Source organism: Lucilia cuprina, chromosome 4 (assembly GCF_022045245.1).
Source record: "Lucilia cuprina isolate Lc7/37 chromosome 4, ASM2204524v1, whole genome shotgun sequence".
In the NCBI taxonomy this organism is placed as follows: domain Eukaryota; kingdom Metazoa; phylum Arthropoda; class Insecta; order Diptera; family Calliphoridae; genus Lucilia; species Lucilia cuprina.
In genome coordinates, this window is record NC_060952.1 from 42,138,964 (window position 1) to 42,154,672 (window position 15,709).

The window sequence follows — 15,709 nt, forward strand, 5'->3', positions numbered from 1 at the left end:
TTTCATAGCCAAAGTATACCCGAGGTTTAACTAACAGTATTTAAAATTTGAACAATTTGTTGTTTGTTTTAAACATTCTAGTAATTGGCTAAAAAATTTTAGTATTTCTGAGAAGCGAAAAATAATAAAAAAAAACTTTTTCCTAAATAATTTTAAAAATTAAATTCAAACTACTTTAATAAATTTCCAAACCAAAGAAAGCGGTAATTGCTTGAATTACAAACGTAATTAATTAATTTCAGTTATTGATTAAACAGTTTAATCAATTATAACTGCTTGATTCATTCTAGATCGTATAACCTGTTGTTATAGAGTTTAATATATTAATAATATATTTAATATTCATTCCTTAATGAATAATTTTTTTTTCGAAATTTGTAACTTCCTAATCAGTTTTGTAAATATTTATAGAGAAAAAATGTTTATTACAAAACGGACCTGGAATCAAAACATTTCTTTAGCAAGGATTTGTTGGTTCTTTCCTAGACATACGTTACTAGAATGATTGGGAACCTGTTTTTTTTTTAATCTATTAGCAACTTTGGAACAGGTTGTAGGGAATAATTAGAGAAAAAATACACGTTATTCGGAACAGTTTTCAAATTTTCAAGATTCAAAATTTCAAGATTGAAAACAGTTTTAAGAAACAATTTGAAGATCACATTCTGTGAAACAAGTTTTTTTGTTTGGATTTTAGAAAGTTGTCAACTTGAAATTGATTTGTAAATAGACGTCATTCGTTTAATCATCAATCGATTTTCTTTTCGAAATTATTAATCAAAATTTCTATTACAGAAGCATAAAGCATATTTTGGTTCTGTAATAGAGATATGTACCTAAAATGATTGAGAACCAGTTTTTAAATCTATTAACCACTTCGGAATAGGTTGTAGGAAAGATTTAGAGAACAAACACACTTTATTAGGAATAGTTTTCAAAAAGTCTCCAGACAAAATTTTCTGAGAAAAATGTAGAAGACCACATTCTCTAGAACAAGTTTTTTAGGATTTAAAAAAGTTGTCAACTCGAAATTGATTTGTAGAAGGTATAGAACAAGATGGCGTGTCATAATATTTAGTGACATAATGTCCATGTAATGACACTTAATTAAATTTTGAGCTTTTATATTAAATGTAGCTATTTATTACTTTTATTAATATTATTTATGTCAAATTCCAAATAACTTCCAAAAAAATAACATAAGAATAACTTATGAAGAATGATTTCAGAAGTAGTGATGAAAAGGACATCAATCCTATGATAAGCTTGTATTAATATATCATTTCTCTAGGTCTTTTTCAATACTTCTATAGAGTAAATTCTACTTCTTTTTCCTTACTTTAAAAATTCTTTCTTTCCTGGGAATTAAAGTTATTTTTTTATTTTAATAATTTTGTTTTCATTTAATTATTTTTAATATTGCATACTTTTGGTTTTCTTTATTTGAAAATTTTTAAAGTCTACTTTAAGGAGCTTTTTAATTACTTTTTTTAATTTCTGTTAAAAAACCTCTATTCCCACCCTTAAGAACACTTTTTGAAAACATATTAAATAAACTTAATCCAAAATCTACCAAAATAAATATAGTAAATTATATTCAATAATAAAAAATAAACAAATCAACAAGCATTTATTAAATTTAAACTTAAATTTGTAAAACTAAATATAATCTAAATCTAAAAAAAGAAAAACTTAAATATTTAAGTAAACGAAACTATCAAATATGCAATATTAACTTTAAAACTATCATAAATAAATCAATAAAAATAGATTAATAATTATAAAAATAACTAAATATTTTTAAATACACCTTTGAAAAAAAAAATGTCAAAAACAAACTTGGACACTTAATTTTAGTAAAAATATTCCCTTAAATATACATATATTACCAAAAAAAATCAATATTATTTAACTAACCAACCGAAAATGTGTTTTATTTTTAGGGTCTAAACTTAGGAAATTAAAATGTAGCATACTTTTCTGTGGGAGAAAGGGGGAGTGTAAAAAAATCATTAATTTTGTAATGGCTTACCTAGTATTTCAGATATATTAGATACTTATAATTGCCGTTTTTTTTTTTGTAAAAGGAAAATATTCCTTATTCCCCACGAAAAAAAAACAATGAATAATTTACGACTATTGTGTGTTTATTACTGAATGAAATTAAAAATCTCATATTCTCTTCTTGATTTTATATAAAAAGTAAACTTTTGTGTATTTTTTATTGTTGGTGGTATTTAAGATTTAGAAAAGGCCTAATAAATAATAACAACGGCAGCAGCATTAACAATAATAATAGTCATAAAATGACATTTTTTATTATTGTTTTTCATCTAAAAGTTAAAATGTATTTTGTAGATGTACAGGTGCTTGGTTCTCTTCGCCAAAATGTATCCATATTTTAACAGCAACTTATTCTCTAAGTGCCCAGGAAAATGATGAACGTGTGTATATAAAAATTAAATTAAAATGTTTTACTTTTATCGCTATTTAACATGGCCTAGGTTTAATTCAGCTATGTGCAATTTTCACATCTTTTATATGGGTTTTTATACTTCAATATATGGTATAAGCTAGATGTATTAGTACATTGCATATTAGCAAAATTTCAATTTTATAGCAATTTTCATGTCAGATCTTACAACTTTGACATGCAATGTTATGGCAACAAAAAATTGTACACTGTTGTCATATCTTCCAACGTTGGCAGATCGACAATGAAAAATTGTTAGCAACAGTTAGATTGCCAGCTCAATTACAACCTTACAATTTCATTGCTAGAAAATGCAATTATCTGTCAAAAACATCTGTTGTCAGATTGTTGTATGGCCAAAGATGCCAGATCTTATTTAAGGTACATTTGTTCTTTTAATGTATGTAGCTTGTTGATTCATTAAATTCGCACATCTGACAATACAAATTGTCAGTTAATAGTTAGAGTACTGACCACATTATTGTTTTACCAAGTACTGACAATGATTTTTCTAACAACATTGCAAGGCAAAAATTGTAAGTTCACACGGTTGTTAGTCTTTTTCTCCAGCGTTGGTAGATCTGACAACTGTGTATTCATAGCTTTAGCAACAGATAAATTGTCAGCTCAGACGGTTGTAAGAAAACCAAACAATTTCATTTCCAGGCAATAAATTTAAATATCAATAAAAATACTCAGTTCACACTGTCGTCATATGGCAAATGTTGTCAGATTTTGTTTTAATTGTCAGATACATAAAGTTCTTACAATTATGTATTGACACAATTGTTAGATGTCTGATATTGTTTTTTAAGGTACTGGTAATGCTTCTTCTAATTACGTTATACGACAAAAATTGTAAGTTCACACGGTTGTTAGACCGACATTTTCTTAAAACGTTGTAAGATCGGAAAACCATGCTTAACTCTGCTTTTTTATAAATGAATAGCAGTAGATGTCCATCACCGTTGGTAATCTTAAAGTTTCTCATTCTGTTCATCAGTTTTCTTTGGGACTAGAATGTTCATTAATTAGGCCAGTTATGCTTTCTTAAAGATTTCTATTTTAAATCCGCAAAATCGTTAAAAAACAGAAATATGAGAAAAATCCGTGACAATCTCTAATTTTGCAATCAAACTCCAAAAACCAACAACAACATGCAGCTTCACCCTTTACCATTCTAATAGGGCGGTTATTGAACGTGTTCAATACTTACACCCAACTTAAATCGGCTCAGAATCATATGTTACTAAAGACTTTTTCACTAGTTTAAATAGCTCCCATATTTATGGATGGTATTTGAAAATAGAGTTTCTAAAGAATTTTTTAAACGAACTTTTAAAACGCAATAAGGAAATATGTTCTGAAATTAATGGGGATATTAGTAGACCTAAGATTCCTATTTAAATATCAGAAATAGTTCCCTATTTCGTATAGAACCCATACGACTATCTCCTACACAAACATAATAACACAGACCATAAAAATTTTAAAAAGTCGTAATTGAGCAGTGCTTTCCACATCCGGTTTTACAGATATCATGTCATAAAGATTGAAACAAAAGTTTTTGATCATATGTATATGAGACTTAATATTAATTTAAAGATTTTTTATGTCACCTGAAAGTGCAATCTGTTGACTATAAAATAAAGTTAAAACCTCTGTTATATCTCCTTTCTTCTTCGAGATATTTCAACCTTAAGTCTGATACAACTCATTCACAATACTAATTTTACACAAATTTCGAGTAATAAATTTTTAATAAATTTAATATGTTTATAAGAAATAAGAATAATGTTATATGTACTTAATTGCCATGGAAACGGTCTATAGTCGACCATCACGCCCATGACCGATTATATTTGATTATATGTCTTTTCTCCATTTCTACTTTCGATATCCTATAAAAGATGACAACAATTTGATTAACGATGCAATTTTCTAAATAAGTCTTTATAAGAGAATTTTTATTCATCTACCTCATAAGAAGCATTAAATATTTATGTTTGTTGTATTTTATAAACATATTAACTCGTAAATACATGCTTACATATTCAGAAGATTCGTGCGTATTTGCACAGTGGTCTGAATTCGTAATTATCAAGTTCGTAACTGGTTTAATAGTCATGTTAAAGAATCAATAATCATTCAGCTGAACGTTGCTAGAGTTAGTTATCTTATTAATATCAATAGGACAGAGTCTCGTAGTTAGTTCGAGGACTAGTTTTAAATTAAATTTTTTTACAATATTTGTTGCTCTACCTACCACGGTTCAAACATTTATAGGAATACATATGTAGGTATGTATATTTAATAAGATCTATATTCTTCATACACGTGTAGTTTTTAATAAATGTTAGCTTAAAACGTATAAAAAACCTTCAAAAATTCTTAAGAAAATTGTATAGGCAGCAGTAGATGTAAGCATTAGCCTTGAAATATACTTAACATTATGTATTAAATAACAATTTAAAAAAAAAGTATGCAGCACTTTTTACAAACATCAACAATACAAGATTTAATAAACACATATAAACATTGCTTAGTCATCCTTAACTTTTGAATGAATAATTGTGAGGTGTAACAAGGACAAATAAAAAATTATATCTAAAAATTATTATTAACCGTTATTGTAGGAAAGAAATTACATACTATGTATGTATGTTTGTTTATAAAACAAAAGTAGGGATTACTATTTTATATTGTTTAACTTTGCTTAAATTAAGTTTTAACATTTCATAGTCATCTACAATTTTAAAGTAAATTCGATTTGACTTTTGTTTTATTAAATGTAAATAGAAAGTAACAAAAAAAAAAAAAACTTTTACCGAAAATCAATAAGATAATACAAATGTCATAAAAATGAAATTTAATATAAGGCCTTTTTACTTGGTAACCTCCCCTATTAAACCCCTTTTGTGCTTTCATTATGGCTAACTGGCGAACATTAACCTAATCCAATTTATGTGTTACAATTCCTTTTTTCTTCTTCAAGGATTATAGAAAAGAAAAAGAGAAAAAAAGGTTTTCAATTGCTATTTTTTGTTGTACATTTACAAAAAGAAAAACTTTGAATACAAAAATTTAAATACAAGAAAGAAAAAAATATTTATATAACAATTCCAACGTAACTGACACACTTTTCATTTATTTCTCATCTGAAAAAAAACTTACAATCAAAAAATTTTTTTGTGGTAAGGGACTAGTGTTCTTGCTAACACTTTATTATGAAAGAAACCTGTCAAATGTAACATGTTTTTCTGATCTGAGATTGAAATTAATAACTTTACACAACCTTGCAGTTTAGTGAACTTATCTAAAAATTGTCTCGAAATAAATTAAATCTACTTAAACTGAGTAAGCAGGACGAAATTCTCTCTTTAGGCCAAATTTCATAGAATTACTACATCTATAAATAGAAAGATAGATGGATAGATAGGTAGATAGATAGATAGATAGATAGATAGATAGATAGATAGATAGATAGATAGATAGATAGATAGATAGATAGATAGATAGATAGATAGATAGATAGATAGATAGATAGATAGATAGATAGATAGATAGATAGATAGATAGATAGATAGATAGATAGATAGATAGATAGATAGATAGATAGATAGATAGATAGATAGATAGATAGATAGATAGATAGATAGATAGATAGATCGATAGAAAGATTAGAAACATATTAAGGTATTTCATCATCATATACAACTTCTCCTCAAAATATACAACATTTATGTTATTTTTTATTCTGCCTAAGTTATATATTATTTTTCATTGTATAAAGGGATGTCGTTAGTTGTTATTGCAATACTTTTTTATATAATTGGAAAGTTAACATACTTTTTCATGTTTTACTTCTTTAATTGATGTTGTTATTTCCTTATTATAACTCGTAAGTTGTAATGAAAACTTTTTTCGATAATTATAGTTAATTATATGAGGCTATTCATAAAAATGGAAACTTACCTTTTCACACTAAGGCAATTTTGATTACCATCTAACCATTGCACACTTACCACAAACCAAATATTAAGATTTTGCAAACATTTTAGAAAATAAATTGATTGTATACTTTTAAAAGGCTGTGTTAGTAAAGCAATATATCAATAGAAACAACAGTAGAAATGCTTAAATATTAATAATTTATGTTAATTTTGTGAAAACAAGGACATGTTATGTATAAACACATGTTATCTAATAATCAAAATATTTTTATATTTCCTAAAACCCTATGAAAAAAGAAATCTTTCAAATTAAAGCTTCCAATAAAATTTACATATTCCTAAAGAAAATAAACAAACGTTTGACAATATAAGTTTAATGGAAATCACTTATGGCTAGACAAAAAACAACAAATTTGTCTGTATTTTACTGACTTTATAAGGATATACATATGTACATATGTATGTATTTGGGAACAATCATTTATCAAAAATTTAATTCGTTTTTATGTGACAGTAGAAAGACAGTTTGTATGAGAAATTTAGAAAAAAATATACTAATGACATGTCTCGATATCACTACTATTTGTATCTAAAAGAATTTTTTTGCTTAATAATTTCTATTTAAAGTAGTTTTGCAAAGAAAGTTTTTTTCAACTTTACTTATCCCCCCCAAAAAAATTTAAGTTAAAATAATTAATAATATTGTAAAAATAGAAAAGTTGAATATCCTTTTATTATTTGTACATAACTAGTGTTGTTGTTTTTGTAATATCCCTGGAAAAAAGTAGAACAGTAGAAAAAAATGTTATAAGTAATAAACATAATTAAGTATAATGTTACAATAACTTGAGTAAGCTTTTTTTAACCCAAAAAAAAATGTTGCAAATAAAAGTTTGGTGCTGGTTTAACACCCACACATTTTACACTTAAAGAAATTCAAGTTAAAATTTTATAATTTGAAATTGGAAATGATTTGGTTCAAAACTAGAGTATCCATGATGTAATATGTAATGAAATCTATAAATAATATAATAAAAACGTTAAATTTTACCAGATCATTGCTGATTTTAAATATTATTTAAACTATTAAATTTGCGGTTTTATTTCACTACGATTTATAAAATAATAACTACGCACAATTCCGTATACAATGATGAGCAATGTGTCGAAATGTCATTTTAAATAAATATTCTTAAATGTAACAAAAACTACGTAGTATAATAAATTCTCTATCTTGTAAATGTTAAATAAAATTTAACAATTTTTTTATTTAATATTAAATATTTAAAAACAAAACTGTTATTTAATATCAAACTAATAACGTCAACTATTATTGACGTTATTGGGGTGTGTCATTTTGAAAGCAAAATAAAATTTAGCTGATAATATTTGTTTTGATTTGCAAAATATAAAATCTATGTAATACTATTTATAGACAATAGAATTGGACTTAGGACATTGATTAAATGAACACTTAAGATTTGTTTATAGTTTTATTACATAAAAATTTCCAAAATTTTTCTTCAAGTGCATTATTATAGGCCTATGTTTGACCAACAATTATAATATATTAAATTCCGGCATTTATACATCCTTTTCTCCTCTCTAGTTTAAAATTAACCACAATAATATCATCATGATTCGTTGAAAACTTTGGCATCCAATTTCCCCAATTTGTCAGCTTTATTTCATTTTTTTTCTGTTTGTCTGTTGATGCTGTTTCACAACATAAAATTAAAGAGCTTAATCAGCAACTTGAAACAAAACTGTAAGAAAAAAAGTTTTGTTTTTTTTTTTTTGTTATTTATTTCTAACACGCGCTGCATAAATTTTATTTTTGTTTTAAAGCCAACAGGCATATCAATTCCTTAAGCAACTTATTATCAAATCAACATTTCTATTTTGAAAGAAAGCTGTAACAAATAAAAACACAATTAAAGCGTTTGGGCGTTAAACTTTGAAGTGATACTTAACAGAATATTAACTTAATATTGATTTATACAGTACAAAAAGATGAATGTCAAATGTCTTGTATCTACCAGTCGTTTTAATTCTGTTTTTGTATTGTTATTAATGTAGAGTACACTGTGCAACAAAATTTGTGTTTATAAATAACACTTTTATAGATTATATCTGGATCATTATTCCATATTTAACACATCAAAACATTGTCCACAAAAATTTATAAAATTTGGGTCTTTATTCGTTCTAAAGGTCTATATAGATTTGCTTGTTTATTTATCCGTATACAAAAAACGGTTGGATCCGAACGGGAAGAGGTAAAAAGTTGAAATTTTCAATAATATAAAAGTTGGCCGTCTCTCTTTTGATATAATCATCAAAAAAGATGAGGCATAATTATATCGTCATTTTGTTGGTAACTAATAAAAATAATAGCATATTCTAGGTCCTTGCTAGATTCTTTATTGCCATGTCCGTACCTATGTACGTTTGTCCCTTTGTCTAGTATTGACAATGGATAATATCGTTCCATTTCATGCAACTCCCATACAAGACGTCGCCGGCATGCAGCAAATCGTTTAATACAACCAAAAACTAAACTATAAAGTATGGCAAACATCGGGCCATATTTGACCCGTATTTAGAAAATGTCTTAAACGTTGTTAACTTGCATTAAAATGGCAAAATAACAATCTAATTCAATCGGTCCACAATTGACCATACTTTCTAAGATCATAATCGTTTTTTTCAAATTGTGTGGAGCTCGACCCTAGCTCACATTATAGGTTATGATAAAGACTTAAGTCCGTGGTTGAGGCACCCTGTACAAAACCCATTGAAACTTACGACAGTTTCTTTGATTGTAGGTAAATTATTGGTCGATTATGTATTACGGTTGCAACTTCAGTTGCTTTACAATGATGTGAATATTGGATGGTTTTTAAGAAATAACTTTTAAAATAATAATGAATATTTTATTCAATAATAATCTTAGTCCAAAAATGTTTTGATTGATCTGAACCATACAATAGGCCAGCCGAATACAACACTGTTACTAGTTTAGAATTTATTAAAATCATAGAGTATTTTTATGTATTTTTATATATCCTTGTTTTATCTATTCCATTTACTACTTCACTTAGTAGATAGATACATCGAATTCATTTAAAAGTTTCATAGGTCTAGTTTAGATTTTCTTTTAAATTATTAATATCTTGTTGCACAGTGTTATTTTGAAAGTTTTTTTCGTTTGCTCAAACATCACACATCATTTTCTAGATATTGTACTATAGAGAATTTCTTTCCTTTTCTATACTTTTGTTTCTTTGCTCCAGTTTTTTGCTGATGATGTACTAGTACTTTTTTTTGATATGTTACCAAAGGGAATAACAAAAATGTTGATGTGTTCTGTGAGGAAAAGTGAAAGTTGTTAATATTAAATTCCTATTTGTGGCTTAAATTGTTTACCAATTGTTTTCTATTCATTTCTTTTCTCTGCCTTTTTGTAGGTTAAATTTAATGTTTTTTAATAAATATACGTAATTTTGTATAAATGTACGTACACTCGAAGTTTATAGCAGGTCCCAAAAGTAACCGATTTGTATTTTTTGTAGAAATTTAAAGTTTTTTTTTAAATTTCAGAATACACACATGTCACCTATTTAAAACATTATATTAAGTTGTCAATTAAACTATTTAAGGATATTTATTAAAGTGATTGAATAGGGGTTTTAACCGCTTTTAAAACAGGTTGTTTTTCTGTTAATTTTCCCAATATAAAATTTTTATTTTATTCAGAAAAAATAATGTTTAAAATTTTAACAAAAACTTAGTGGTTTTAATACAAAAATTTAAAAATAGTTTTCCTTTCTTCTTTCTGAATTTTAAACTAAATAAAAATAACAACCGGCTTTGGGAAAACATCAAAAAATCATCACCCTAATATATATTTAAATTCAACTTTTACACCTATCGAAAATGAGGTGGACCCTAATCAACCCTAATCAAGAGTTTTGATTTCTTTAAAATAAATGTTTATTTAGAAACCGAAAGTGTGATTTTGTACATCCTAATGTTAATGAACAAAAGTATCTAGTTACAGAAGCGCTTACCATGCTGACACAATGCTGACAATTTATATTAAAACCGAAAATTGACAGCTACTTTCTTGAACAGTCAAATCGAATTTATAGTTTGATTATATTGTCTCTTTACAACTTCAGTTGCGTTGTCATAATGATGTCGATCCTGGATATTGTTAAGCAGTAACTTGCAAGCTTAATGAATATTTAATTTTCAATTCTATTATAAGAGTTTTTGATTGATCTCAACCATTCCTACGCTGAAATGGTTCTCTTATTTTGAAGATGGCAACACAACTGAAGTACAGTTGCCACACATAATCGACTCATTAAATTTTGAAAATAATTTCTTAAAAAAATAATAAAATTTCGAACAAATATAAGAACGCATATTTTAAATTATAATTAAAATTAATAATAGTTTAAGTTTACTTTATTAATAATAAAAAATTTCGTATCAAAAGAAATTTAAAGGTTTTAATTGAAAATCTCGAAAAATTTGATTTATTGTTTGATTAGAGTCAATAAAACCCTTTAAATGTGATATGGAACTCAGGTTTTATACATAAATAAGTTTAGATTTAAGATTATATAACTATTATTGTAAGATATTTTATAAAATCGATCCAAATTGTAATTAAACATATTTTTTCAATATTTATTGATTTAAGAGGCAAATTTACTACACATATAAATAAATTGAACTTTTCGTATTGTTAAGACTTGAATGTGTATGTATGTACAGCTAATGACCTTTAAAGGAAAACAAAATTTTGAAATTTGTTCATAAATTGGACAGATTTGTAATTTTGTTTTAAATGTTTAAGAATTTTTAGTTGAAATCATTTTATAGCAACATTTTGCTTTGGCGTAATTAATTTTTCACTTAAATCTAAAACTTTCACAAAAGCTTTTTTTGTGTATAACGAACGAATGATAAGTAGTATATAATTCATTCTTTATATCATGACATGGTAATGATAAGTAAGGAGTGAGATCGAAAAATTCTTAACATACATATATGTTTATAAAAAAGAAACCACTAAACTTACAGCTTTATTTTTTTTATTTGATTCAAATTATTATTACAATTTACAAAAAAAAAATATTTTTATAGTTTTAATCACTAGTGATGAAATTTTGAACCCTTTTCGGAAACCCTTCCATTAACGTTTTTATAGTGCTTTCTGTCACTTTGCTCGAACATGTAGTTCATCTCCGTTTAAAATCTACCACACTTTTGGACACCTTTTTTGTACTCTTCAATTCTCTTTTAACAAGAGCCCAATATCTCTCCACTGGCCTTAGCTCCGGGCAGTTTGGAGGATTTGCCTCTCTTGGTACAAATACCACATTATTGTTCTTGTACCACTCAAGGGCTTGTTTACCATAGTGACAGGATGCCAAGTCAGGCCAAAAATAAGTGGACACATTATGAAGTCTTATGAATGGAAGCAGCCTTTTTTATAAACATTCCTTGATGTAAATTTCGGTATTTATAGAGCCCGTTGTAACAAATGATTGGCTTCTTTTGCCGCAACTGCATATTGCTTGCCATACCAAGAACTTTCTGGGAAATTTTGTCTGCTTTTGGGTCCTAAACTTTTCTTCAACATTCCCTCGAGCATCAGCAACATAAAACTTTTGACCTGGAAGTTGCGAAAAATCTGCCAGAACATACGTTTCGTCATCCATTATGCAGCAAGAATATTTTTTTATAAAACTTGACTTCAATTTCCGTGCTCTGTTTTTGGCCTCTAAATTTTTAGCAGCGTTCCTGTCAGGAACTTTTTGAGCCTTGTATGTTTTTAAACCTGCATTAGCTTTAACTTTTCGTACCAAATAGTCCGAGCACTGAGCTAACCGAGCTGTTTTCCTACCGGATGTGTTGGGAGCTCTTTTGAAAATGCGTTCTATTTTTTGGCTTTAGAAACATCATGTGGACCATTCCTTCTACCTGAACCAGGTTTTCTATCAACTGACAAGTTCTCCCGGTACTGTTTAATAACATTGGAAACAGTTTGACGGCAGACCTTTGTATGATTGGCCAACTTTTTGTAAGACCATGTTGGGTTTAGTTGAAAATATTTAATAATTTCAGTACGCACTTTTTTCTGGTCACTCATTTTAATCAGATTAACAAAAAAATTAATATAATTGACATTACACATAATAACTGACATGTTTTTCAAAGGTAACTTGATCAAAAAAAAAAAATCAAATAATACTTTGGTTGAAAAATGTAATGAAAAACGTGTGTTAAGAATTTTTCGATCTCACTCCTTAGCTACGATTATTGTTTGAAGGCAGAAATTAATGTAATTGTAAATTTTATAAAATTTAAAATTAAATCATTAAAAAATTAAAAAAAATGTTTTGACACTTTACCAGATCTACAGACAAACTTTTCGTTCGTTATACATATAAAATCGCATTTCATCAATTTCATTGAAGCTTAATGGCCACACGAAAAAATGTTGATTACAACCGGTTTATGTGTAAATCTATGTATACACGGTTGTTAGATCTTACAACGTTGGCAGTAAAATGTGTAGAAAATGTCTTACAGCAGTGTCAAAATAAATTTTAAATTCACAGGATTGTTTGACATTTTCTGTACATTTTACTGACAATGTTGTAAGATCTGACAACCGCGTATCATAGCTTTTAGCATAAACAATACATACACAAATTTTAATAAAAATTTTGACGTGTGGCCTTTAAGCTTGACATTTATATTCCAAAATGTTTTACCACTATGAACTAATAACGTTTTTTTACTCTTTCTTTTCCTAATTTCCCCCCTCCCCAAAAAAAAAAATAGAAAACAAAATTAACCAAACCGGAATATATAATCATTGATGATGCCTCCCGGTCATCGATGCAATCACCAGACCTTTGTCTTTCTCCCTCAATGACCAGACCATTGCAATGCATGACCTCGCCGGTTGCAGTATTGCGTAATTATCGTCATAACCCCTGGATAGGAGGACCAGGTGTTCTACCATCACCCACATCAAGTTTGATAACTAATGAGGATTCTAATCCACCTGGTTTGACGCCATGTGATACCATCGATTCAGCCAGTGATAGTGGCATTGATGACATAAGTATAGCAGAAAATATGTCACCTCTAAAGAGACCCTATGAACAACAGCTACAACAAAAGAAACAAATTGAAAATATTTATGGAATGACGGCAGCAGCAGTAATTGTTAACAGCAACAATAATAAAAAAATTATACAAATCGATAACGATAATATAGTAAAAATTGCCAACAATAACAACAAACTAAATGAAATGATTAAAGCCAATGGTCTTAAGGCCACCCCAAATACCACCACCACTAGCACTAGTGCCATTCTAATGCATGAAGTGGATTTACCCAAGAAATTACAAGAAGTTGAGGAAGAGGAAGGTGCTACTATGTGTAAACGTAAGCGTTCTATTTCATATTTGGACAGCAGTAACCCTTTGATGACTCCTTTTCTAATGGATCTATGCAATGATGATTATCATATGACTACCAAGGAGTATTTGCAAGATAATGATATTGAAAATGTTTTAAACGAATGGCCCGTGGATTTAGTTTAGTTTTAAATAAACAAAACTTTTTTTACATTTAAAATTTACAAAACACACAAAAAAAAACACTTGACTAAAAAATTTTTTCATAATACAAAACTAATTGAACTTTTTATTTAACAGAATTGTTAAATTTATTTTAAAAATATTTAAATATTGTTAAAATTTCTTTGATTATATTTTTCTAACCTTTAAAAAAAATTACATAATTGCAAAAAAATTCATTTCAATCAAAAAAATTTATACAAAAAAATAACTACACTTAACTGCCCCCTCCTCCTCTGTTACTTTGGATTTAAAAGCAAAAATCAAACATAAAAAACTATTTAGATTTTAGACAAAATAATTTCATATATAAAAATATTTTTTATAAAGAATCAATTACAAAATTAACAAAAAAATCAAAAAAAAAAATAAAAAAATCTAAGGCTTAACTAAAATTGACAAGAAATTATAAAAACAAATGGCTTCGTTGTCATTTCAGTTGCGTTGTCAATTGCCAAAATTACGAGTTTTAAACAAAAATATGGAAACTTTACAAATAAAGAATGTTTTATTTATTAAGCTACTTTTACATTATACCACAGGTAATATGATCTGTCAAAATATTGAGTAGAAGAAAATGAATAGGATAGTCTAAACGCTATATGTAATTGTCCATAACACAATCGATGTCGTATCATTGTAGCGTTGTATGTCATAAAACTTTTTGATATTAAATTTTTTGAAAGAAAAACAAATCAATATAAAAAAATTGGGACATACTACGATACAACCCTACAACACCGATTGTGAATTGAACAAATCAATTTGACAGTCCTATGGCTTTCTTCATTTTTTGAAATGATTCAAAAAACAAATCGTATTAGATCGGGGATGAATTTGTATGTGAACACATACAAACTAAAAGAAACATTTTCATTTATTTGCTAAAATACAGAGGGAATTTTATTTAATTTTTCATAAGTAAAGTCGTACGTAAAGTCTTATAGTCTAAAAGGTCCCTTCACACCATCACACTTTACGTACGTAAAGTCTAGTGAAAAATTAAGATGAAATTTTATCCGTATAACAAAATAAGAAATGAATGTAAGTCGTATGATTTCTATTTTTTGTGTTTAAACGATTGGTATAAAACAATAACAAAGTAAGATGGAAACAGCTGTTTCACCTTTTTTGTATGTGTTTACATAAAAATACATCTCTGATCTAATGCGGCTTAGTTGTTTTATGAATCATTTAAAAAAATAAAGAGAATTGAGAGAAAATAAAGATGGAACTATTCTATTCGTATTTTCTCTTAATGATGGTTTCGTCTACATAAAATTTTGACAGATCATGTTACTTGTGTGATCGTGTGAAGCCGTCTTTTATAATATTGGTCCAATAAGTTTTTGGTGGATTTGAACAATTTCATTTTTTTTATTTTGAAGCTGGCAACGTAACTGATGTGCGGTTGTCATACATAATCGACCCATAAATCTTTGAACCAATTTTTTTCTTCTATTTCTAACAAGTTTTGATTTCCACTTAAATTCTCCAATTATATTATTAGCCTGCTAACGAATTTTACATCAAAATTGTTAAAGATAACTGTAATTTTTTATAAAATTTGCTTTTAAAAAGATTTCATTTTTAATATTTCATTTATATA

General features: G+C 27.2%; 1 protein-coding gene across 5 annotated transcripts in view; it reads left to right on the plus strand.

Moving 5' to 3' along the window:
- The window catches only part of LOC111680930 (protein similar), a 206,076-nt gene extending 191,930 nt beyond the window's left edge, over nucleotides 1-14,146 (plus strand). For all 5 annotated transcript variants that reach the window (XM_046948397.1, XM_046948398.1, XM_046948400.1 and 2 more), the window contains one exon: nucleotides 13,294-14,146. In XM_046948397.1, the coding sequence (XP_046804353.1) occupies nucleotides 13,294-14,064 (771 nt within the window). In that variant the 3' untranslated portion in view covers nucleotides 14,065-14,146. The remainder of the gene's footprint in view (nucleotides 1-13,293) is intronic.
- Nucleotides 14,147-15,709: the final 1,563 nt, after the last annotated feature.